The 25803-nt window shown below is 38.2% G+C and overlaps 1 protein-coding gene across 6 annotated transcripts in view; it reads left to right on the top strand.

Moving 5' to 3' along the window:
* Positions 1–25803, top strand: part of Rims1 (regulating synaptic membrane exocytosis 1) — a 479929-nt gene that overhangs the window by 179730 nt on the left and 274396 nt on the right. For all 6 annotated transcript variants that reach the window (XM_051152982.1, XM_051152985.1, XM_051152984.1 and 3 more), the window contains 2 exons: positions 21027–21240; positions 23577–23588. In XM_051152982.1, coding sequence (XP_051008939.1) covers positions 21027–21240; positions 23577–23588 — 226 coding nt within the window. The remainder of the gene's footprint in view (positions 1–21026; positions 21241–23576; positions 23589–25803) is intronic.

Below are 25803 nucleotides of genomic sequence, written 5' to 3'. Positions count from 1 at the left end.
AAGAGGTTTTCATGTTCATTATAAGCAGTCTTGTTAGGATGGAGATGTGGGCCATATCTGGCAAGACAACATGTGGTAGTAGAAATAGCAAAAAATATAGTAATTCAAATACGACAACCATGTAATGATGAGCAATCTAATTTTTTGAAATCTGAAAAATGACATAATGTATTTAGTGGACAGTAAGTTTAAGTATGTATTAATTGTATGATTACGATCAACCAAAACTAATGTGATATAGAGTTAGTTATAAACAAAAATATGATATATAAAATGTGGAATGGTAAGAATGCACCTTAATAATTTATTCCGGTTCAGGCTGTCCTACTTTCATAATGGAATAGATATCGGAAGCATTTTTAGCGAGACTATCAGGATGGCAAAAGGAGATGAAATCATGCCAAATGACAAATGACTTAGCCTGAAGGAAAAGAAGATTTGGAGGGGATACAGCAGGGAGCAGTTTTCACCTATTTGGATGAATGTCGTCGTGTGGACAAAGGATTTAGTTTACTCCTAATGAACCAAAAGGTTAAAGCCACTTATCCCAATGGAGAGCAAAGGGACACCAGACTTGATATAAAAATGCCCACGGTAATTACTGCAAGTAATAGAGTTACATGTCTAAAAAGGTGTCCTTATAACTTAAGGACGCCATATGAAGACCTTAACAAAACAGTTGTCGGGGTGTTGCTAATGTAAATACATCTCCCTCCCTGTAGCGTGTACCTCAGAGTATCTGCCTTGTTAAGTTGTACACTCAATAGAATAATCATTAGCATCAGCAATTTGCAGAGCACCGTTTTTAGTCTGTTTTAGTCCAGTGCAAAGGAGACCTTTCTGGGGAGGGAAAAAGAAAGGAAGTTTATGCAAAATATATCAATACATAAAACACCAGGGCAAATGGTGTACAAACTCAAATTCTATTGTTATAAAGAAGATTGTATCTGTGGTTGTAGAAAGATGCTGAGAGCTAAATGGAGCTTAAGATACGGGCTTCAATTTGAATAGGTAGACATAAGGCAAAGGGGTTCTAAGTAGCGAGAGCAGGGTGAGCAATTATGAGGAGAGTAGACAATGGGTACAGATGATGGAGAGAAAAGAAATACTTGCAGGAGCAGCTTTCATCCATTATTTATGCAGCACTGAAGGAACATGCACTGTCAGAAGCCAACTTGAAGCAAGGTAAAAAAGGGGTTACAGAGACAAAGCACAGGACTCCTGCCCTGAAGGATCTCCTGGTCCTGTAATGGGAAAATCAATGTCAACGCCCTTCTACAGTAGCTCAATTTCTGAGCAGTTCCTCGGAAAAATGAATTACTGGAAATCTCTTGGCCTATATTCATCCCATTTAAAGGGTTACTCACACCCATTCAACAAATACTGTGCGTATACATTTTGTTTCTACTGTTGTATAAAATAAAATGCACACTCATACTGATCACACTAGAGGCCAAGAACAATTTTATTGTTGTTGCTGTCCTTACTGCTTGTTTCTTTAAGAAGTGTAACACAGTAGTTACAGTTTGAACACTTTAAAGGGGGAATATCAAGATGTAAATATCTTTCTGGGTATTCATAAAGGCATTTAAGAGCCTTGCCTGTGAAGAAAGTGCCACCGCGCACTCTATACACCTCTCTAAACCTGGCCTGCTTTCTAGATTTGCATTTGCATTTTCTTTTGTCACCTATTCCAACTTCTGTTTGTTTTGTTTCTGTGTTTTAGCACCTGCATAATTTAGGCTGGAAATCTCATCCTTTGTGTCCCTGCTCTTATCACTCTAAATGTCTCTTGTTGTGTGAATCAGTATTGGTTCTTCATACAAATAAAATGCAAATCATATCCTTGCCAGAGCTAAGCACTTATCTCAACGAAATCAGAACAAATACTTGAAGGTTAAAACTGAGATTCATTGCTAGCAGAATAAAGAGCAAAATACTGAATGCAACATGAATTTTCTACTGAGATGAATTCAAATTACAAGCCAAAAAAACTCCATAGAGATAAAAATACATCGCATGCCAAGTGATGGATTTTGAACTGCAAACCACATATCAGACTCAGTTCTCAACCATTTTTCTTTCCTATGAAATTTAAAACTGAGCATCTGATTGCTTCTCACTGCTAAGAAATTCTCATATTTAATTTCACCAAGAAAGCATGTTAACTCTGGTGTCCAGATCAAATGGCAGTCTGAAAGAAATGTTTTTTCCTGTCAATCACCTTGAATCCATCTTTCTGCTGGTCAGGGAGTGGCCTTGGTGAATTTAAGCTCTGCTCCTTTGGTACACTTGACTGTACTCGGGACTACAGTCCCTTCTTCTGTTAACTCTATAAATATGTCTATGTTCATGAAGTTGCTTTGATTCATAAAATAAAAATAAAAATCATAATCTATAGTTTCTTTAAACTATTTGTCTTAGTTAGAGTTTTGTTTTTTTATTTTTAAATACGTTTATTTCACTACACATTTATAAAACAAACTATATGTAGCGGGGAGAACCATATGACAAACATGAGTTCTATAAATGTTGCATTCATAGTGGTTTGACTATTTGTATTTGTCCAGCTTGAAGTAAACATCTTCCCTGTCTTGTTGGGTCTAAATTTCTAAATGAAATTCAGTATCTATCCTATCTCAACTCTAATAACTTAACTTCTTTATCTTGGTCTAAAAAGATCTTATCCCCTAACCAACTAAACTTGATTGTAAAACTATACTGTCTGGCCTTTAATGCCCCTCAGAAACTCGAGAAAGAATAAAACTTAAATTCCTGAATGAACCACCAGTATGAGTTAGCAGCTTCCAAAATGAACAAATTGACTTAGAAGGTTTACCGCCTGACCAGGCACCCAACACTCTCTATAACGTTGGAGTCCCACCTTTGGCTTTCTGGCCCTATATCTCTGCCAGACTTATTCACAAGACAGGAACTATCGTGGACTTGTTTACCCTGTCTTGACAGAGTGAGGCCTTTGACTCTGCCTACATCTAAGCTGCCCATTTTTAGGCAGAATTCTGTTTGTGTCAGGAACAAGGTTAGTTAGGGTTTTTATTGCTGTCGCAAAACACCGTGACTGGAAAGCAAGTTGGGGAGGAAAGGGCTCATGTGACTTAGGCTTTCACATCATATCCCATCATTGGAAGAAGTAAGGATTGGAACACAACCAGGGCTGGAACCTGGAGGTAGGAGCTGATGAAGAGGCCATGGAGGGTTGCTGCTTACTGGCTTGCTCCCCGTGGCTTTCTCAGCACGCTTTCTAATAGAACCCTGGGTCACCCAGCCCAAGGATGGCACCACCCATCATGGCCTGGCCCTCCGTCATGGATCACCAATTGTAAAAACGCTGCACAGCTGGATTTTACAGAGGCATTTCCTCCACCAAGGCTCCCTCCTCTCATGTTATAGACATGTCAAGCTAATACAGTAGTATTCTCTCCCTTATGTTTCAAGCAACATAAAATGACTTCACATCATAAATGATAAAAAAAAATTCTACCACGAGGTCTATTCTTTTAGACTAGATGTTTGAAATATCCAAAAATAAATAAATAAATAAAGTAAAATATCTACAAAAAATAGGGGGAAAACAGGAAATAAGGGCTCTCTTTTTTCCAATGAAATAAATAAGCAACATTTTGGAAAAAAAAAACTCAAGTTAATTTTGTTTATTTTTTAATGTCAGGATGTCATAAAGATACATTTTCAACATTATATGAGTTCCCTGTGAGTGTATGAGCTGTTTGTTTATTCCTCGTTTAATAAGTACTTCCAGCGGAGGCCAATCTGCTAATACTGTGACTTGAGGTGTTGGTGTAAAATGTGCTATGTCCCACTCATAACTGTCCCGTGGTGCATGTGACTTTCAGGCTGCCAGTTGAACACACCTGTTAGACACTGTACAGAGCCTTTCACTTAGCTTATTTCATTTTAATACACAATAAACTGCTGATATCACCCCATTTCAAAGATGAGGAGACTGAGCATTAGTTCAGGCTTCCATAAAAAGCTACCATTTATTTCCTGGTCCTGGAAGCTTCCAGAATCTGAGATCAAAACTGTAGCAACAAGGAAACACACCAACTTTGTTCCCTGTTGATAGACAATTCTATTCTTAGCTTACACGGAGCTCAAAACCTCATCAGGCGGTCGCATAGTGGAGAAACAGAATCCAGGTTTCTTTTCTCCATTATACGATGCTTATTACATCAACATAGGAAGGATGCTAATACAGGACATCTTCTAAACCTAATTGCTACCCAAATTCTCTACCTCCAAGCACCATAACATTGGAGATTAAGGCTTCAGCATACAGCTTTTGGGAGGGACAAACATAATAGTCCATAACATCAGAGTTTAACGAGTTAGAATAACTTGCTTAATGTTGCAGAACTAATACTGGTTAGAGCTAAAGTATGCTCCAGAGATGTGCTGTAATAATTCTTTCCATTGGTGTAATGATGAAAAATATCATCAATTGGAAATTCCTTTTACCACAAGCACTCTTTCAAAGAATCTGTAGCTCCTATCCCTCCTGGTCTACTTAACCGATAGTCTGTTCCCTCACACAACAGATGGATTTTTCTTAAGCCCTCCACCTCATCATTTCATTCTGTCACTCAAAACCCTGTGGTGAGCTCAACCTGCTCAAGAGAAAAATCAGAAGTTTGTGTGGTTCTCAAGCCTCCCTGATGTCATTTGTTGGTGACGTCATCAACATCCCCTCTCCTCTGTATCTTTTCCACCTTTACTCAAGCTTTATTCTGCCCAGGTTTTGACCTTATCCCTCTGTCTGCCAGGAATCATGTCCCCAAGGCAGGCCAAAGGACATTTGTTGGGCATTCCTCATCGTCTTATTCATACAGACTTGCTTACGTCTGCCAGTGGCTGGCTTCCATTTTTTTCTGATTGCCTCATAGCCCTGAGAGCTACCTGATCTTTCTCTGTTGCATGCTTTTTACTGAAACATATCTTAGCACTGGCCAATCCTAGTTGGATACAACTTTTCTTATGAGCAAAGAATTCTGTTTCTGTTTATGTAACCACTTGGCTTGTAGTAGATGCTCAGTCATTATTTATTGAATTGATGAATTAATAAGTGATGGGTCTAAGTGGCCTAGCTTTATCCCTCTTATAAAAATAGAGGAACTTGGTGTAGAGGTGCCAAGAGGTTTCACTGTATGAGATGCAAGGCCATGACTCCAAATCAGGTCTTCTATTTTAATGTGGTATTTCCCTATCCTGTTTTATAGGAAGAACACGTATCCTCCTGAAAGAGGAAAGTGGTAAAAGGAAACTAAGATTTATTGAGTATCCAAACTGTGGCAGATTGTGCACCAGTGTTTTCTATGTTCCTAGGAGGTAGCAATTATTATTCTCAGGTTATAGAGGATGGAAATAAATCTCAGAGAAAAGAAGCTCTTTCTTGTTATGTTCATGCAACTGGTGACAGGCTTTGTTAAAATCTTATCTTTTGTTTGGTGGGAATATCTTTAAGCAAGGCATGGGGACCATAGAGCTTTATTGAAATACTTCTTCTCTGGGCAGCCATTCTGAAATGAAAGGGAAAGGCTGGTTTCACTTAGATGATAAAGGAATTCTGTAGAATTTTCAAAAGACACTTTCACCTTGCCTCATGCCTTTGATGGTCTGTTTTTTTTTTTTGGTTTTTGGTTTTTTTTGGTTTTTTTTTTGTTTTTTTTTTTTTTTTTTTTTTTTTTTATGGTGACATCCAAAGCTAAAGCAAACCCCAGATAGCTGTGTTTTGAAGGAAATCTGTTTATGAAAGCTATAATAATTCATACTTCCTCCCCTAGAGCTGAGGACATTTCTAAATGAAGCCCAAAATCTGATCAGTCGGTGACGCTCAGTTGGTGTGGTTAGAGCAGCCTTTAAAATATCTTCACGCAGATAATCTAGAAAGGTGAGCAGCAGGACACATGCAGTGACAAATCAGCGGTGCTTCCAGCCAGGGTACTTAAATTATTTTTAGGCAGGAGACATACTGAACACACCAGGTTTTAGATGTGAGTAATTAGTGTAAAATGCTGCCTCTCTCTTTGCATGTAGTTACACCGAGCCTGCTTTCCTTTTCTCTCTTCTTAGAGTCAATAGCTTGTCCTGCACCTATTTATCATCCCTACTACAGACCAGCCATTTATTAGGAAAAGATTTTCTTGCTAAGTTGGCCAGGCTGCATGCCTGATTTTACAGAACTAGTACTAGCTGAAGTAAGGATGCCCAGCACTCACCATGTAAGGCTCTGCCAGTCTCTGATGCTACCCTCTAAGGCCTGGGTTCCCCTGGGAGGATGAGTTTGTTCAGATACACCAGTACTTCTATAGACAAAAACGGCTGAGACATATTGCTGTCCCATGCCTTCCTGAAGTGAGCTCCCTGCTTCATACATCAGATGAGAACTTTCTTCTAAATTTAAGGGAGAAAAAAATTAAACCAGAGAGACAAATGAACAATCCAGAAGAGAAGAGGGCTATGCTCATCGCAGGAACATCTCCTTGGGGTCTGATTTCTCAGTCCTTCCACATTTGTATTTACAGCAGTGAATGATGAAAACATATATTAAAATCAAAATATGAGACTCTACAATAACATGGGCATGTACAGGCATTCACATATACATATCTACACACATACACATACACACACACACACACACACACACATACTCACATACATGCGCACACTCATATACTGACACACTCAAGCACCCATGCGGGTACTTCAACTATACTTGAGTCTGTTTTATTTTGAAATAAGATGTTATCCTCTTCTGCATTGTGCCATGGAGCTAGAGGAAGCCTTAGTGAGTGCAGTAGACTTTCACTGTTTTGATGTTGAGGATAGAAGTATGATTTCAAATGGGAAATGCAACCTGAGAATGAAGCTTCAAAAGCCTATAATAATTACGAGCATAAAAAATGCCCGTCTGTGAAAAGATCTTCACCAACCCTTCATCTGACAAAGGTTTAATATCCAAAATATATAAAGAACTCAAGAAATTAAACACCACAAAACCAAGCAACCCAGTTGCGAAATGGGGCTTGGAACTTAACAGAGAATTCTCAACAGAGGAATATCAAATGGCCGAGAAACACTTAAAGAAATGCTCGTCCTCGTTAGTCATCAGAGAAATGCAAATCAAAACGACACTGAGATTCCATCTTACACCCATCAGAATGGCTAAGACCAAAAACTCAAATGACATCACATGTTGGCGAGGATGTGGAGAGAGAGGAACACTCCTTCATTGCTGGTGGGAATGCAAACTAGTACAACCACTTTGGAAAGCTATCTGGCGCTTTCTCAGAAAAATGGGAATAGGGCTTCCTCAAGACCCAGCTATCCCACTCCTTGGAATATACCCAGAAAATGCCCTACCACACATCAGGGACATATGCTCAACCATGTTCATAGCTGCTCTATACATAATAGCCAGAACATGGAAACAGCCTAAGTGTCCCTCAATAAAAGAATGGACTAAGAAACTGTGGTATATTTACACGATGGAATACTACTCAGCTATTAAAAACGAGGAATTCCCAAAATTTGTGGACAAATGGATTGATCTAGAAATTATCATAATGAGTGAGTTCACCCAGAAGCAAAAAGAGACAAACAGTATATACTCATTTATATCAAAACACTAGTCCAAGGAATACGTACCATGAAAATCTTTACTTACCAAGAAAGTGGGTCAGAGGAGAGGATATCCGATTGAGACTTTAGGCAAGAGTAGCATGGAAGAAAGAGGAAATAGTAGGACCCACAGGGTCCTGGAAACCTACAAGAAGAACTTTATGACAGGCAGATCTGGATCCTGGGGTCCTCCTCAAACTAAGACACCAGCCAAGGAGAATATAGGCAGTAAGCTTCGAACCCCTACCAAGACCTAGCCAACAAACATGATATTCTCCACCGTTGAGTGGAGAGTGAGATCTGACTCTCACACGAACTCTGGTGCCCCTTTTCTGACCATGTCCCCCAGATGGGGAGACCTGGTGGCACTCAGAGGAAGGATAGCAAGTTACCAAGAAGAGACTTGATATTCTGAGAGCATATATAGGGGGAGGAGGTCTCCCTCGGTCACGGACATAGGGGAGGGGAGAAGGGGAGAAATGGGAGGGAGGGAAGAATGGGAGGAAACAGGGGAAGGGCTAACAATCGAGATGTATTATGAATAAATTAATAAAAAAAAAGATGGAAAAAAATGCCCGTCTGTAATGGCTGCATATGATCCAAAGTAAGGAGAGTGGAGGAAGAAAAGCTGAGTGGTTTTCCACTGTCACACTTACATAATTTCTAATCCACATGTTCAGAGGCCTCACAGCTGCCATCTGTACTTTCATTCCTGTCTTCACCTGCGCCATGAGCACCTTTCCCCTCCCATGCTAGCATGCCTACTTGTATCATCCTTGTCTAGGCAGCCATATTGTTGAGACTTTGAGTGTAGCTTCTCAGATATTTCTTGGAGCCTTGATCTCACAGCAGTTTGATTGGTTATATTTTATTTTTGTAATGGTCTCTGTCTATTGCAAAGAAAATTTTCTTTGATGATGAATGAGAGCTACACTTCAGGTCTGTGTGGATAAGGATAAAATGTTAGAATGCAGTTAGGAATTATGTTCGCTAGGTAGAGTGGTGATCATAGATTCTTCTCCAAGATTCATCACCTTACTAGTCATATACCCTAGACTAAATAAATTAAATAAATGCTACTAAGGAATGATGAGAGAGGGAGAAGTAGTCTTCCCTAGCAAAGTGACCACCACCACCACTAAATTGATTATCCAATACCAAGTGGTTAGTTCTGAAATCATACACATACAAATAATAATATATGGATTAAGCATATTGCACTTATATATTTAGGAATATATATGGTGAGTGTGTGTGTGGGTGGGTGCGTGTGTGTGTGTGTGTGTGTGTGTGTAAAATGACAAAGGAAAAGAAGCCATGAACTTAGGAGAAAGCAGAGGGAGATACAATAAGAGGGGTGAGGGGAGGAAAGGGCTTGGAAAAACGATTTGATTCAATTTCCATTCCAACACACAAACTACAGAGCTACCAGAATCCAAAACATATGGAAATAGAAGTTCACTCACCAAATATTCGCATCTAAATCCCTCTTGTGTACCTACTGTAAGAGACAGCACTTGTTATGGGCTGTAAGACTTGAACTCCCTGGCCCCTCTTCTTTCCTTGCCCATGCCTGCTCTTAACCTCAAGCCCTGACCTCAGCCTTTACTCTTCCTGTTTCCTTTGCTATCTCACTCCTTATTACTGGATTCTTGCCTTCTTCAAGTCTTCTGTCAACTTTTACCGATTTAATGTTGTCTTTCCAAACTACTCCATTCATGCTGTAGAAAGTTTACCTAAAGTTGCTTAGTATTCAGAGCTCTCTGCTGACACCAAGCTATGGTATTTACTCCGCATAGAAAGAATATTTTCATTATGCTACTTTATTTAATTCTAAGATGGACAAAGGTCAATGCAACTTTAGAAGATGAAGGATAAGTATGTTTCTCTTTGTCAGTGTATGTTCATAAGCCACTCTACTTAATAGCTTTCAATCCAACTCAGTTTCAGATATTTACTGTCTGACTTTTCTATGGGCCTCTTTAAACAGGAAGATAGGATGTGACCCATTTTCAAAGGTTAAAGTGACAGGGAGCAATAATCAAGTACTCAAAATGAGCAGGAGTTCTGTAGAATGGGGTGCTGCTTATCTTTTTGACTAACTGCTGTAAAAGTAATTACTTTGTTGATTGAGAATTCGATCATGCTTCCTGTAATTGGATCATTGTCTAGAGTTAGTGACATATTCTTTTTTAAATTTTTTTTATTAATTTATTCATATTACATCTCAATGGTTATCCCCTCCCTTGTATCCTCCCATTCCTCCCTCCCTCCCATTTTCCATTTACTCCCCTTCCCCTATGACTGTGACTGAGGGGGACTTCCTCCTCCTGTATATTCTACTGAATTAAAAACAGTTCATATTCAAAACAAGTTGATATTATTTAAAGTTTTCCATATAAAATGTAATGTTATGGAAAAGCATGAATGGAATATTCCTAGCTTTGTGTGTTAAGTGATGGCTAGATATGACACATTGTTAGTTTCTAAATATAACATAATGTGGCAGCATTTAAAAATAGACTAATTATTCTTAGATATGGCTGGAAGGCTAGAAGAGGTTGTCTGGAGTTGATTAAAGAGTGGGACAGGTTCTAGGTCACACAAGACCGGTGAAAATTGTATATACATATGAGGAAATTAAAGGTTACATTATTTTAGGGGAATTTGGCTTCCACATTTGTAGTAACATTTGAAATACTTGGTTTATCATTTTCTTTCACAGGTATATAATAACTCAAGTTATTTACAACACTTGTTACATTATTTAGATGATAGCTGGTCTTATATGCACATTAGCACTATGTCTTAATTAAAGGATAAAAACAGATGTCACCATTAGCAAATATAATGGGAAGGAAATTACATCTTGTCACTTGTCTTGAAAGGCACTCCAGAATGCCTAAGAAGGTACTGTACCTAATGACGGCTGACTAATTCAGTACATTGTGCAAGGGAAATCCAGGAAGCTTGTATTTTTGTGCTTTTAAAAATGGAAAAGAGGAAGCCTTTTTAAGACTAAATTTCTTATTCCTCTGATATTTAATTTAGGCTCTGAAAGTAGGATATTTGAAGAGGCTGCCTTTGAAATTCGTACTCAATTTAGATAATTTATTTCATAGTTCTTTGTCTTATTTATATATTTCAACCATTAGCATATTACTAGAATGGGACAAAATATAGGCTCTGATTTTATGGTTGTTATTTCCTCTGTGTATTACACAGCAGCTAATACCTGAGTGAGGCCTTAGTAATTTTGTTCAGTGCCTCTGTAAATTTACTGTGTTTATTTACTATTTTACTTCTCATGGTAACCCTAAAAGTTGACATGGATATATTGAACATTTTGCCGATGAGATAGCTCTGGCTGTCCTAGAACTCACTCTGTAGAACAGTATGGCCTTGCACTGGGAGGCCCACTTGCTTCTGCCTCCCAGGTGCTCGGATTAAAGGTTTGAGCCACCGCCGGCAGTAGTGACATCTTAAAGCCTTGATTCACTCACTTTTCTTAGAGTAAGACACAGGTAATACATTTTCTTTCTATGCCCAGAATAAGATTGCTCTGTCTTCATCATCCACCCTGTAGAGAATAAGTAGGTGAGGCACATCCTCTGACCGGACTAGTCTGGGATGATGTAGGTGACCTAAACAAGAGCCTGGCAGCTGAAATATTCAAATACGAACTTGACCAAGAGAAGAAGGTGTATTGGAAACCCTGCAAATAAAAACATCACACTTTTTATTTTATCCTATATGGTTCCATGGCTCCTGAGAAACAAAGCAACTAAAGAACTTTATAGGACCACTGTTAATTTAAATGAATTATTCTGGTCTAGCAATGAAAAGAAAAGCAGTTATTACTTCTTCACAGATTCCTGAAAGGTCCTTGTAGCCACCATGTTGTAGCTAATAGTTTATCATGGAAAAGTAGAAAAAGGAAACAGATTTGTTCATCTCTCTGAAAAAGAACAAACTCAAAGTGTGTACATTTATTAAAAGTAAAGGCAACAAATGCTTGATATATTAACGATTTTCTAAATATTGTTGATCAATCTGGAATTTTTAGAAGGCAAGATTTGCCCTGTGCTTGGCACTGTAGAAGAAACAGGCACCAATTGGCGACTTACCACTTTGAGTTGTTCATTTCTGGGACACAGCCATTGACTAAACTGTCAGTACATGCAGCTTGCACCTGAGAGTGAGTAGTTGTGATCAAGATAGTTTGTACTTTTAACTTCAAATTGATAGTTGATAATACTTTTTAAAAAGTGCTAGATCTCTATAATTTTGCTTCTTTCTCTTCCTTTTTGCTCTTGGTCTTCTTCTTCAGAAATTATGTAGTAGCAATAACCATAAAAAAGACCAGGAAACATGTCAGAAAACATATGTGATTTCTCCCAGAGGCTGAATCTCCCAGGCTTTCAGTAGGACAATTTAATCTGGTGGGCTTCTCTTTCAGACTGACTTTCACCTGATGAGATACCCTTTCTGGACTTTACGAGTGGGCTATTGATCAATTATCCAAGTCACTCACACTGATACTCATATGCCAAGAAGCACTGCCAGGCATAGCTGCTTCCCAAAGTTATCAGCAAATGTATTCAGAAACTTAAAAGCAAAGTGCTTTCCTTCCTCATGTATTATCCATGTCCACGCACAATAATAGCTCATGAATATGAAACCTTCCTATGTTTTGGACGTGGTGAAAGCACTTAATATTGATTATCTCAATTAATGACCCAAGGATTCTGCCTACGTGCTATTATTATCTGAAGCCCATCCATGGAGAAATTGAAAAAAAAAATGGGTTTAAATAATTCTTCATATTCATGAAGCTAAGAAATAGATTTGATCCCAAGTAGGCTAGCCTCAGACTTAGATTCAAAAAGTTGGATATATTCTTTTCCAAAAGCGTCTAGTTGTGTAATTGGTTCACTAATTTTTTTTTCTTACCTAAAACATACCAACATTGGTAATATTAGTCAACAACTCAGCAAAGGCAAGTATACTCTGTGCTTGCCAATGTAGAATATGCAGGCATGAACTGATTACTTAACACTTGGTCTTGATCATATATGTGACACCACCATTGATTACATTGCCAGGACCTGGAGCTTGCCTGTCAAGTGCCATTTAATGTCTATCATACAGATGATGCCAGCTGTACTTTTGCTATTACTATTTTAATGATTGTGTATGTGTGTGTGTGTTTGTGTCTCTGTGTGTGTGTGTGTGTATGTGGTGTGGTGTGTGTGTGTGTGTGTGTGTGTGTGTGTGTGTGTGTGTGAGTGTTTTACCTACATATATTTAAGTGCACCATATGCTTGCCTGGTCCTAGAAAAGGACATCAGATCCCTTGGAACTGAAGTTACGGATACTTGTGACCTGCCATATGGGTGCTGGGTCCTCTGTAAGAGCAATAACCCCTCTAGCCACTGAGCCATCTCTCCAGCCCCCTATTATTATTTATTTTATTAAAATTTAACATCATTCATGTTTAAAACTCCATTTCTTATTAATTCCTTGTATAATGGTTTCTCTTTGTTTAAAACAATTTTTTTCTCATGAATTGTACTGAAAGTGATGAAACCTGTTTATCAAAATTTTAAACAGTTCACCTTCTTATGCCAGGTTTTCAGTTTTTTGAGCTGTTATGTCTACAGATGAGATTATGCCATAACCTAGAAGCCATGTTTCTAAGACCTAAAGGCATGCAAGTGAGGCGCTGTGTGTCCTGAGACACCTCCATTTAATGCTTACTCAGGAGTGGCCTCCTATGGTAAATTGAAAACAAAATTAAAAATAAATGCCTGCCTGAAGTAACAGACAATAAAACGGTAATAGCTAATCGCCAGTTAGGCTCCTGCTTTCCTTAAGTGTCTTCTCTCAGTGCTTTCAGATCACTGTGGGGCACTGATTGGCTGAACTGCATTTCAACAGTGCTAAGTGGAGGATGAGGAAATGAAAACACACTGACAGTAGGAAAATACACAACAAACCAATACTAAATAATATGTGTGCATGTGTATATATGAATGTGTGTGTGCGTGTGTGCACGCATAAGTACTTAGAATGAAAATTCTCTTTAAAAGAGCAGAAATTGCAAGATTTCATAAATATCTCTTGTTCTTTTTCAGTCACCTCTAAATACACATTTTTTCCTAATAAGTTACACCCCTGCTGGTTGTACTATTTTTTTTTTTAACACATTAGATGTTTTTAAGAAAAAATAATTTAAATAACTGAGAACTAAATGTAAAAATAAAAGCCAGTAGTGCCACCTGCTGGACACTTGTATTAAGCAAAACACTTATTTCTAAACTACAGACAGATCATATTTTTAAATACAAGCTGAAAAGTAAGCTTTGAGCTATAGTAACTTAAAAAAAATTCATCCAGGTTTTGATGTCATCCATTGTCTGTCATACACAAAACCCTGTTGGGCCTCGAGAACTAGCAAGGAAATGCCCAAGTTAATAACATCTTTGATGAATTTCTGAATTATTAAATGTTTTTTTATTTTTATTTTTTTATTTTTTGTTTTTCGAGACAAGGTTTCTCTGTGTAGCCTTGGACTCCCTTTGTAGACCAGGCTGGCCTCGAACTCACAGCAGTCCGCCTGCCTCAACCTCCCAAGTGCTGGGATTAAAGGTGTGCGCCACCACGCCCGGCTCTTAAATGTTTTAAATAATACATTTAAGTCCATTCATGTGGGTTAGAAAGATGAATCACCGATTGCACACAAACACACACATACATATACACACAACACACACATATACACACAACACACACACACACCATAACATTTGAATTTTTAGCTGTTGGATTATGGAAATGAACTGAAGTGCTGTTAACATATCTTTCACAGATTCAACTTTTCCAAATAGACTGTAAACTTCTTGAAGTAAAAAAAAATGTATTTACTTTCAACAAAAAGTATGATGTTACCATTTTAAATACCATGGCCCCTAAAATATTAGTCAAGTAGGGCGCTGCCTTTTAATCATTGCTGTGTCCCACCTGCTGGGCATTAGACATGGTTTTTAGAAGATCTCCATTAGTTTAACATCCCTAGAAGGCTTCTCTTGTCTTTTATCTCTATGTATTTAACTTCACAAGTTCTTGATGCTGTCCATTTACGTACATGGTATTGGGAATATACAATAATTTCTAACTGTGTGCTTTCCCCCCTGAGGTTGACAGGGGGAGCATAGGCCACACCTGTGGTCTTCAGGGCTTACACTCACTCACCATTCTGTACACATCCACTGCAATTCTTTGGAGTGCTGCGTTTGCCTCACACTAAGTCCCGTTCCTCCCTTTCTCCTGGGTCAAGAGTTCAGACTCCTTCAAGATCTGTCACCTGGGTTTGGAGGTGTTGTCCTTTCTTCCTCTTAGGCAGCCCAGTTCTGTGCTCCCAGATCGTGTGAAGTCAAGAAGCGAAGACGCTGGAGTTGTCTCACAGCTTCTGGAAGAACGAACAGCACAAGAGAGAAAGAAACGTACGAGTACCTGGGCTAATTCCAAAGATTTCCTCCGAACTGCATTCTAATCAGTTCAGAGAAATCCTTATCATTCACTACCTCCCTGTGACATCTTACTGACAGTATGCACTCACTACTTCCTTTAAGGTGTCTATTATTAATCTCTGAGCTGACCTCCCCATCACTGGAATCATGCGGTTTCCTCAGCTGACTGCACAGTTACTGAGATGACGCAATGATATTATGTAGAGGAGAAGTGAGAAGATGACTCCCATACATAAAAACTTAAATTTCAATATGATTGTCTTATAACACTTCCTGTCTTGTATATACAGTTGGAGTCTGTGACTCTGCCAACCTAGCTAATCAATAACAACATGTCAATTCTAAAAGTAAAGACTATAAATAAACTTCACAGACGATTTTACAGTTGCTGGCTCATTTAATGTAATATCACATATTAAAGCATGTATTTTCACTTTTTAATTCATGGTACAACACTGTCACATATTGATTTAAGTGCTAAACCATCAGATGCAAAAAAAATATGTATGCTGCTGATGGTTTCACTATTGGAATTTGGTCCCAGAGGTCTATTTCATTTTGAAGATAGTGTCTTGACACTATGACATATGAGAACATTCTAAAGAATTTGAATTGAGGAAGGTCATTAAGCTTGTTTTAAGAGACTAATTTATTAGAGTATTACAGGTTAGGGGCAGGTTTGAGGGCATGGGTGCAATAAATTGTGTCTCTCCCTCTCTTACATCCAGCCATCCCTCTCTCCTTTCCTTTTCTTCTTGCTTTCTTTCCTCTTATAATATCTGTTGCAAGTTGAAGAGACCTGTTAGAAAAGACAGTTGATGAGCTTGATAGGACCTAAGCTACTGCATCTTTGAGTTTGAGTAATAGACTTACCTGTAACCAAAAGGAGAAATGCCAAAAGAATGGAATGAATTTGCAGGTGTGAGAAACCTCTAGCCAGAGACAGGTCACGATCTTTCCCCTCTCATTCTGCCTTCTTCTCGGATATATACAATTCTATGAACATGGCCTATTCCTGAGACCATTGCTGGAGCGTATATGAGACTATTGAAGATGTGTGTACAGGCCAACTCGGGCCAGTGAACAGAACGATTTGATGAAATATAAACATGTCTGAATGGTCTCTTGAACTTTTGTGGGAAGGATTGGGAAAGAGCTATCTCTGTCATTTATGTATCCAGTCTGGGATGAGACATAGTGCCCTGGATCTACTCTTGCTTCTCCCATAGAGAAAGTAAGACTCCAGAGGCCTTCCCTCACATATCAATGGAAAAATCTCATCTTACCAGTAACACACTTGTGTTTGGTAAAAAGGGAGTTTGGGGACAGATGCTATGGAGAGATAGACTGTAATGAAATTATACTGAGGAGTGAGTAATGAAAGTGTTATGGAGAATCAAGTTTCATGGAATGAGTTCATCATTGTAGCTTTTGTTTTTCCATTGTCAGATTTTATTCATGTTTTTCAGCTGAAGTTCACCAAAGGTTTGCATTGTTTGGCAATTCACACTTTTATGATTCCAGAAATACTTTAATTTGCAAGTTGAATCCATATTTACTGTCTACCTTTATGTGAGCTCAGGAAAGTGTCTTTTAAGAAGGCGAATTTAGAATGCAGTGTCAACATAGAAACAGGAAATGAAGGTCTCAGACAAAAGTTGGTCTTCCTGTCTACAAAATGTAAATGTTACTATCTGTTCCACAAAATTATTATAGAGTTAAATGCATGCATTTCTTCTGAAAACTAATCAAGTGCATGATCAGTTCTTTTGTACATGTCAATATCATTAAATGTATTTACCTTTGTAATTCTGTTGCGTTCTTTTGCTATTTGGTGATATTTAATGAGCTAGACATGATCATTTCCTCCTTAATATGAAATGTTTCACACACACAACACACACACATATGTATATATGGAGAAAGAGAGAGAGACAGACAGAGAGAGAGAGAGAGAGAGAGAGAGAGAGAGAGAGAGAGAGAGGGAGAGAACAAATATAAACAAATTTCCCCCTCGAATATCTTGAGGCACAGACTTTCAGAAGCTTCATATATGTATTTAAACAATGTGAGAGGGGAAAACGGATGCAGAGTCACCATCTCAGTCAACTAGCTGGGATAATGTGCTTGATGGAGAAATTTACACACATCTGTGTAACCCATGTACAGACATATCATAGGCATGTTTATGCTTAGGCATAAAATATCCTTTATTGTGATGTATTTTTATCTACTTGGCCTGTCAATTAAAGGAGGAAGTGTAAAATTTAAAGATGACTTTCTTCTCTTTATATTTTATCCAGTTAAGTCCAAACATGCTATGTAAAACATTAAGTTCACATTTTAAATGATAAGTAATCTTTATTGTCGTGTGTGTGTGTGTGTGTGTGTGTGTGTTTTATTGAGATGATATCTTGCTGTATAACCCAGGCTGGCTTAAGCTCAATCTTCATGTTTCAGCCTTCAGATCATAGAACATACAGAGGCAAACCCCCTGGGTTTAGCAATGCTTTTTAGTTAAATATCATACCATAGTTTATTTATTCACTTTTTTTTTAAACCATTTTCCTGGCTGGGCATGCTGGCACACACCTTTAATTGCAGCACTTGGAAGGCAGAGGCAAGTGGATCACTGTGAGTCTGAGGCCAGCCTGGTCTACAAAGTGAGTCCAGGACAGCCAAGGCTACACAGAAAAACCCTGCTGTGAAACTCTCCCCCTCCCCAAATTTTTGAAAAGTAAAATCATTTCCCTGAAATATCTCTTTCCCCTGTTTTTTCAAATGTTCTATCCGTCTTCATGGTTAATGGAAATGACCCCCAGGTCATTAGGAATCACAAGTCATACTATGTGCGAGTCTGTCGTTCCAAACCCCAGTTCACTAGATTTTTTTTTTTTTATTAATTTATTCTTGTTACATCTCAATGTTTATCCCATCCCTTGTATCCTCCCATTCCTCCCCCCCCCCATTTTCCCATTATTCCCCTCCCCTATGACTGTTCCTGAGGGGGATTACGTCCCCCTATATATTCTCATAGGGTATCAAGTCTCTTCTTGGGTACTTGCTGTCCTTCCTCTGAGTGCCACCAGGTCTCCCCCTCCAGGGGACATGGTCAAATGTGAGGCACCAGAGTACGTGAGAAAGTCGTATCACACTCTCCACTCAACTGTGGAGAATATTCTGACCATTGGCTAGATCTGGGAAGGGGTTTAAAGTTTACCTCCTGTATTGTCCTTGGCTGGTGCCTTAGTTTGAGCGGGACCCCTGGATTTTTAAACGATCTGTCATGAACGTCTTTGTCTGGTAGTCATGCTGTGCTGTGTTCTACTCGTGATTGTTAATCGGGTCATTATCTCTGTCATCTTCAACTCTGCTGTTGTACTCACCATTCTTTCTCTGTCACTTCATGTTTTCATTTTTAACTTAAATCCATTGTATTGATTTTTTTTTGCCCAAATTTCATATTTTTCCACTACTGAGTTGGATATCATACATTTTATTTCAAGTACAAAAGCACTTACTTTCACTGTATAACAATGAAAATTGAAGCTCTTGGTCACAGATCCCCAGGAGCCTGTGCCTAGTTGTACACTTTATTTCCTCCCCTAGCATACATTTCAAGTTAAAAAGCATTTTAGCCAACACTTTTACTGTTTTATGGGACTAGGTGAGGGTTTCTTTTGCAGATATTTTGTCTTCAGTATGAACTCACTTGCAAGTTACATGTGTTTTCCCTCAGAATGGACTATGAAAAGTATAACTACATATTTAAATACATAAACATGCACTTATAAAATGCATATTGGCTATTATCAATAATGTCCATGTCTTCCTTGTTTGCCAAATTGTGCATCTGTTATACTTACTGTCTAGTTGAAAACAAGTGTCATATACAGGAATAGTAATGATGAGTTATTAAAATATATGAAGTTCCCTATGAGTGAACAAATGGAGTTCCATGAGATTGCAGTTGAAAAGGATTTTATCTCAGTGGCCAGAGCCTCATATGTTACAAAGATTTCCTTCATGGACTAAATGTGTATTTTAGTCCTAAAGTATGTGCTCGGTAAGCACAAGGCCCTGGGTTCAATCTCAATACATAGACCAAAACCAGAGAAAAACACTAAAACCATGAGATAGAGGCCCTTTGGATTGGGCTTTAAAAAATGTGTAAAATTATTTTTTTGGCGGGGGGTGGGGTTTGAGTGCTGGGATTAAAGGTGTGTGCCACCACGCCCAAATAAAATATGTAAAATTATTAAGGGTAAATTTAGAAATACCAAGAGGATTTTGTTTTGAAACCATTATATCTTAAAACAAATGCTAAAGCACTTGCATTATGCTATAATGCATAAAACAAATGCTAATGAAGAACTGACAGACTGGCCTATAAGCCAATTCTAGTCTACTGTCTCTCTTTTTATAAATAAAAATTTTATTAGCACTCACACACACTCATTCATTTGCTTACTATCTATGGCTGCTTTCCTGTCAGACCAGTGGGAGTGGAGTAATTACAACAAATGTTATATGGCTCATAAAGGCTAAGATATTTACTATCTGACCTTTTTCTGAAAAGTCTACTGACACCCATACTAAATCATATCCTATATTATAGAATACATTTATAAGAAAATTCTTCCTTAACGTATTTGATTCCTTACTAGATTTTACTTAGTGGCCCTAGCAGTAAAGATCTGACAGGGTCTACATAATAAGTATTTATTCTTGGTTCCCCTCATGTATAGAATTTATTTCTACTTAAATTGCTTTGCTTCCATTCTTCACAATCATTTCATATAATAGAAGGTACGAAACTCATATTCTGTTTTGAGCATCTTTTGAAATAATAGTCATTCTTGGCTCTTTCCTACTAACTTGGTCCTGTATTAATAACAAAGTATAAAGTAGTTAATATATCAAATATTCACCAGTGAACTGACTAGATGTTTGTGCATTCAGTAAACAAAATGTCACATACATTATTCTTTCATAAGATGGAATCATGATACTTACCAGTTGGGAATCATGTCAAGTTTTAACTGTGTTGCATGGGAGCTTACACACTTTTGCTGTAAATGTGCATTAAATAGAAAAACTACCAATGGCAAAGAGAAATTTCTTCTCAGGAGCTGTTAAGAGGTTCAAAGGAAACACATAAACATAACCAAATCCCAGTGCTGAGGCACTGATCACGGAAGGCTCACCACCTTCTGTGTCTGGGGAGTCCAACTCTCACAGTTACCCTGTGTGGAGCATAGTATGACTGCAAAAATTAACAATGGCGTCTTTGCCTGCATCTTAGGGAGCACTCATGTCCAGCCCACTAATTCAGACACACAGGTGTTCCCCAGGATTTTCTCCTAGTGAGACAGCTGAAGACTGTTGACTAGGCTTCATTCAACACTCTCTGTTCTCACTTAAAGTGTGGAGAAATCCTTCTTCTGGGAGACTCACTGTAGGTCAGAGTTTTGTTCGAATAGTTTCTGTTTATAGCAACTTAAGATGAAGAGAATTTAACTGATGAATTGGGGAAGTGTGTTGAATCTTACTGTAAAAGTTCTTATGCGGGAGGGCTTTCCTTAGCCGCTGTGTTTGATACACCACTGGAAGTTGTAAAGGTGGGGGCTCTTGATTGAGATCAAGAAAGATCAGGGTATGTGTATGTACACCAGGATAGATTGCTCATTGTTTTCAGCTTAATCGAGAAAGTAGATTTGCAGGTGCTGCTTTCCCTCCTCAAACTGCACAGCTTTCATTTGCTTTAGGAACGCTTGCTGAGTTTGTCTGTCTTCATTCATTTACTTAGTTTACCCTCTCATCTCTTTTGCCCAGGAGATTGCATCAACAGTTTGAAAGCTATAAAGAGCAAGTGAGGAAAATCGGAGAGGAAGCAAGGCGTTACCAGGGAGAGCACAAAGATGATGCCCCTACGTGTGGAATCTGCCATAAAACAAAGTTTGCTGATGGATGTGGCCATCTTTGCTCCTATTGTCGCACCAAGTTTTGTGCACGCTGTGGGGGCCGTGTGTCTCTGCGATCGAACAACGTGAGTGTCCTGTGAATACACCAGGTGTCCGAGAGCTGAACACAACTACCACATTTGCAAGCATGTAAATACGTGTGTGCTTGGGAGCTAATGCACGAGTGTAATATGCACAAGAATACAGCCTTCTGCATTTTGCCAATTTACAAGATGCAAAACAGTAGAACAGTGATGTAATAGCACTGAAAATGATACTTCGCATGTGTGGAGCGTTATAATTGATTCCTGTTCTAAGCCAAAAGAAACGCCAGTCCTGAGCATTTATTTTTGAAGTAGATGTAAACTTAGTTTCACTAAGGATTGTACAAGACTTGGAAGTAGCTATAAACAATTCTTGTAATCAAAAAGAAAAGAAGAAAGAAAATCCATTGTAGTTTTTGTGTCATTTGTTTTCAGAAAGAACGAGAGATAGTAAAACACAGGGTAAACTGTGCCTTTCAACATAGCCTGTGCTCCCATAATAGAAATTTCATATTTAATATCAAGCCTGAGAAACAGTGCCAAGTTCATCTTATAAGAAGTATTACAGGATTTAAGGAAAATATGAATGAGCCATTCTTAAATGGTGGGGTTATGAGCTGTATTCCCACCTGAAGCAATTTTTGAATTTTGTTCAACTTAGAACATGGTTGACTGTGGTACCATAGTTTTAAGTTAGAACAAACATTTTATGCTTTAAGATTTTAAATAAAAATAAATATTTACTAATGTAACAGGATCAAAACTAGCATTTGTGAAATTCAAGATCCATATTAACATGTATTTACTACAGATTATTTTTCAGTGCTATAATCTCACATTCTCAGTGTTATTACAGTAGAATTTTTCATAAAGAAATCAAAATTGAAGTTTTGCTTGAGATCTGTGGTATAGTATCGAACAATTACAATGGTCGTTGCCTTAATGTTTCTCAGTATTTATTCCAAGAATATACCGTGTTGTCTAACCATGTGTAAAATGTGATGGACACTTATTACAAACCGTTAAAGCTTTAGCCACTCGTGAAATTCCGCTAATTTGGAAAAACCAATTAAAATTGAGAACAACCTTCTTAGTTGACCATGTAGTTGTTGGTCATCTGGATTGTCGTAGGATATTCTAGAATCTCTTCCTAGCGAGTTAAGACACTGAGTATAAGAAACACATTCTATACTTCAAGAGGTTCCATAACTACAAAAGAGAATAGTGATTGTCTTGTTATGAGAGTGAAATAAAGATGATTTGAGCCAATGTCACATGTAGAGGGTCCACAGGATGTACTTGTTAATCCCCGGTCCTGGTTTTTAGTGTTTGTAAATACATACTTTGGGATGAGCTTTTGCAAGTGGGGCCTGGAGGTGATTACAATACTAGTCTGCAAGGTTCTCCACTCACACTGTACATCAGCCACATCAGCCGAGGGTTAGTGGTGGCTGAATACCCACAGCTGGTGAGGCTGTTAATGTCCCAGTACAGAGTTGAGGCAAGCCAACTGCCACAGAGTTGTCTGCTGGTATATCGAAGTCATTAGGGTCAAACTCAGATTATTTTAAAAAATTGAGCTAGGAAATATTTTTATTCTTTGAATCAGATACTAAAGCCTGTGCTAATTCATTCCTCTTATACTAAAATCACCCCAACTTGGAAAAAAATTAAAGAAATAAAATTAAAGAGGGTCTAGCTTAAAATGTTGTCTATGCACAAGAACAAAATATTATATGAACCTGTTTTTTCTGATGATAAAATACTGAAATAAATAATATTTTTATTGTTATGGAGTAAATCATGCCTAAAATATTTAATATATTTTTCCATTTTTAATCTATGACACTTTTCATTAGTAGATTTTCCTAGATTTTCTATCTAACTGCTTTCACTGTAATTTAATAAAATTTTACTATCATCTTATTTATTTTAATAAGGTATTTTCAATAATAGGTGGCAACATATGGTGAACTGACATTTCTTTTTGTTTTTGCTTTTTTGAGATACTGCTTGCTATCTCAAGCATCTTGCTATTGGTGGATGTCAACTTTCAGATATTTCTACCTCAGCTTCCTGAGTGCTAGGGTTACAGGTGTGTCTCAGGACACCTGGTACCGAAGAATGATTAAAATTAAGCCTACTAACCTAAGTTCTAAAACTCAGGAACTGGACCCAGTTGTTGCATGCAGTACATGGTAGAACCTGTGTGTGTGTGTGTGCATTCAGTATAGGACTTGCTTCTTGTAAACATGTGGTTTTAAAACTTTGACGAAATGTACTTGTTGTATTGACATCACTTTATTAATGTGTCGCTCATTCCTGTTTCTCTCTCTCTCTTCTCTCCCTGCTCTGCTTCCTTGGATGTTTTCCCAAAGGAGGACAAAGTGGTTAGAACCCATGCTTTCTTTTCTATGATTTGATATACTGTACTATTTGTGAATTTAATTAAGAGACAGTTGCATATAGTTCTGTTAATTCTAACATTTCACAAATGCAATTTTATATTCAGAAGAGCCCATCCCTAGTTTTCATGAGAATAAAACTGAAGTGACTGGCTAAGAATCCAATAGAATTTTACATTTGTATATGAAGTTTGGGTAGACTGAGTTCATGGGAACAGTGAGATTTTAGTATACTTACTAGCCCGTTTGTTCTTAGCTTTGGGGTTTGGGAGATCACTTCATCTGTTTTAAAAGCAATAAACTCTCAGGAGCGTTTGACTCTGAGCACCTCTTAAGTGTGAAGGCTGGTGATTTAAAACTTCACTGCAAGAGGAGATAAGGTGTACAGACTTGGTACAGACATGAGTTCAAGTTCAAATCTTATATAAGTCAAATCAAAATTAAGTCGCTTTTCTATGGGACACATGGCATAATTGTCATGCTGAGCCACTTTTTGTCCTTTTCTTCACTCTTGTGCGTAATAATTGCCTTCTGAGGATGACAGATCACTTGACTCTTATGAACTATTAGAATCCACAAAAGCTCTTTGTATCTGGGAAAATAGGGTTCAAGTGGCATCTACCTCCAGTATCTCTCCTGTATATTCTGTATGCCCTCCTCTGGTATAAATTATGACTTCCTCTGGGACACTGAGGCAATGGATATTTTCAATTAAATATACCATTTCAACTGCCTTTGTTAATACCTTTCAAATTTAAGTAATATGCAGCAGTGCATGATGAGCAAGCCTGACATTAAACTATTAATCTGTTTTTTAAACATCATGCATATTTCTGGCCATCAATTTTTCTATGCAAAAGAAACAAGGTGGAAAGTTTATACAGTACAGTACATTTTCACTAAATGTCTTGCCAGTGTTATTGGTGTGCAGGATCATTGCTTTCATGCAATGATACATCTCATTAAACTAAATCACTGGATAATAATACATGTAGAATTTAGTAAGTAGTATCACTTTGGACAATTCAGCATTTCAAATGTGGACTTGAGGTGCTTCAAAGAACAAAAGGGTAAGTGTGTAATAAGTATGTTCTTCAGACTTGATATAAGACCAGCTGCCACTCATGCCTTCAGGCCTGGCTAGGTCCATGATGCCTGCAGGCCTGGCTAGGTCCATGCTGCCTGCCCGCCTGCTAGGTCCATGCTGCCTGCAGGTCTGGCTAGGTCCATGCTGCCTGCAGGCCTGCTAGGTCCATGAGGCCTGCAGGGCTGGCTAGGTACATCGTGCCTTTGACCATCTTCCCATGATGGGAAACTTGCTTTAGACTTATTGAGCTTATTATGAGTGTTGCCGCATAGTAAAAACCCAGGCAGGCTTTGTGGTTGCAATTGTAAAAACTGTAAAATACAAGCACTTCAAACTGTTTATTCACTTTGAGTGGAAAGTATGCATCAATTATCTTATGTTTAAACTACTCAGTTAAAATGTCTCTGAACACTCTTTTAGCCTGTGAGGTACTTCAGTGAATTGATGTTCCGGTCTAATGAAATTGATACTAGATTTTGTCCTCAGGCATGCTAAAGAGAATAACTGAGAATTGTTATTAAAAATATTTGTTTAATTTTGTGAGCATCTCTCTCTCTCTCTCTCTCTCTCTCTCTCTCTCTCTCTCTCTCTCTCTCTCTCTCTCTCTCTCTCTCTATGTGTGTGTGTGTACACATGCATGCAAGCATGCACATTTGGGCAAGGGAGGGCAGAGGAAGCCAGGAGAGAGCAACAGATTCCTCTTGAGCTGGAGGTACATACAGTTGTTAGCTGCTTGACCTGGGTGCTGGGAACTGAGCTCTGGTCGGTGTAAGAGCAGAAAGCGCTCTTAGTCCTAGACTTTCTCTCCAGGCCTAGAACAACTGAGTTTTGAACCAAGTATTTTATTTCCAGTCCTTTCTTTATGCTCCAAAGCCTGTTTATTTTGTCAGTTGGCAGAGAGAGAGAGAGAGAGAGAGAGAGAGAGAGAGAGAGAGAGAGAGAGAGAGAGAGAGAGAGAGAGAGAATAGGGACAAGAATAAGTAAAACTTACTTAAACCAGTCTTCATCCATATGACACGGTCTAATAAATTGGTTAAAATGTGATTAAAATATTAGAAAAGATCTAACACTGTCTAGTATCTATATTTCCTTAATTAAGTCCAAATAAATGTT

This window comes from Acomys russatus, chromosome 11, assembly GCF_903995435.1.
Source record: "Acomys russatus chromosome 11, mAcoRus1.1, whole genome shotgun sequence".
In the NCBI taxonomy this organism is placed as follows: domain Eukaryota; kingdom Metazoa; phylum Chordata; class Mammalia; order Rodentia; family Muridae; genus Acomys; species Acomys russatus.
This window is presented reverse-complemented; position numbering and strand designations above follow the sequence as displayed.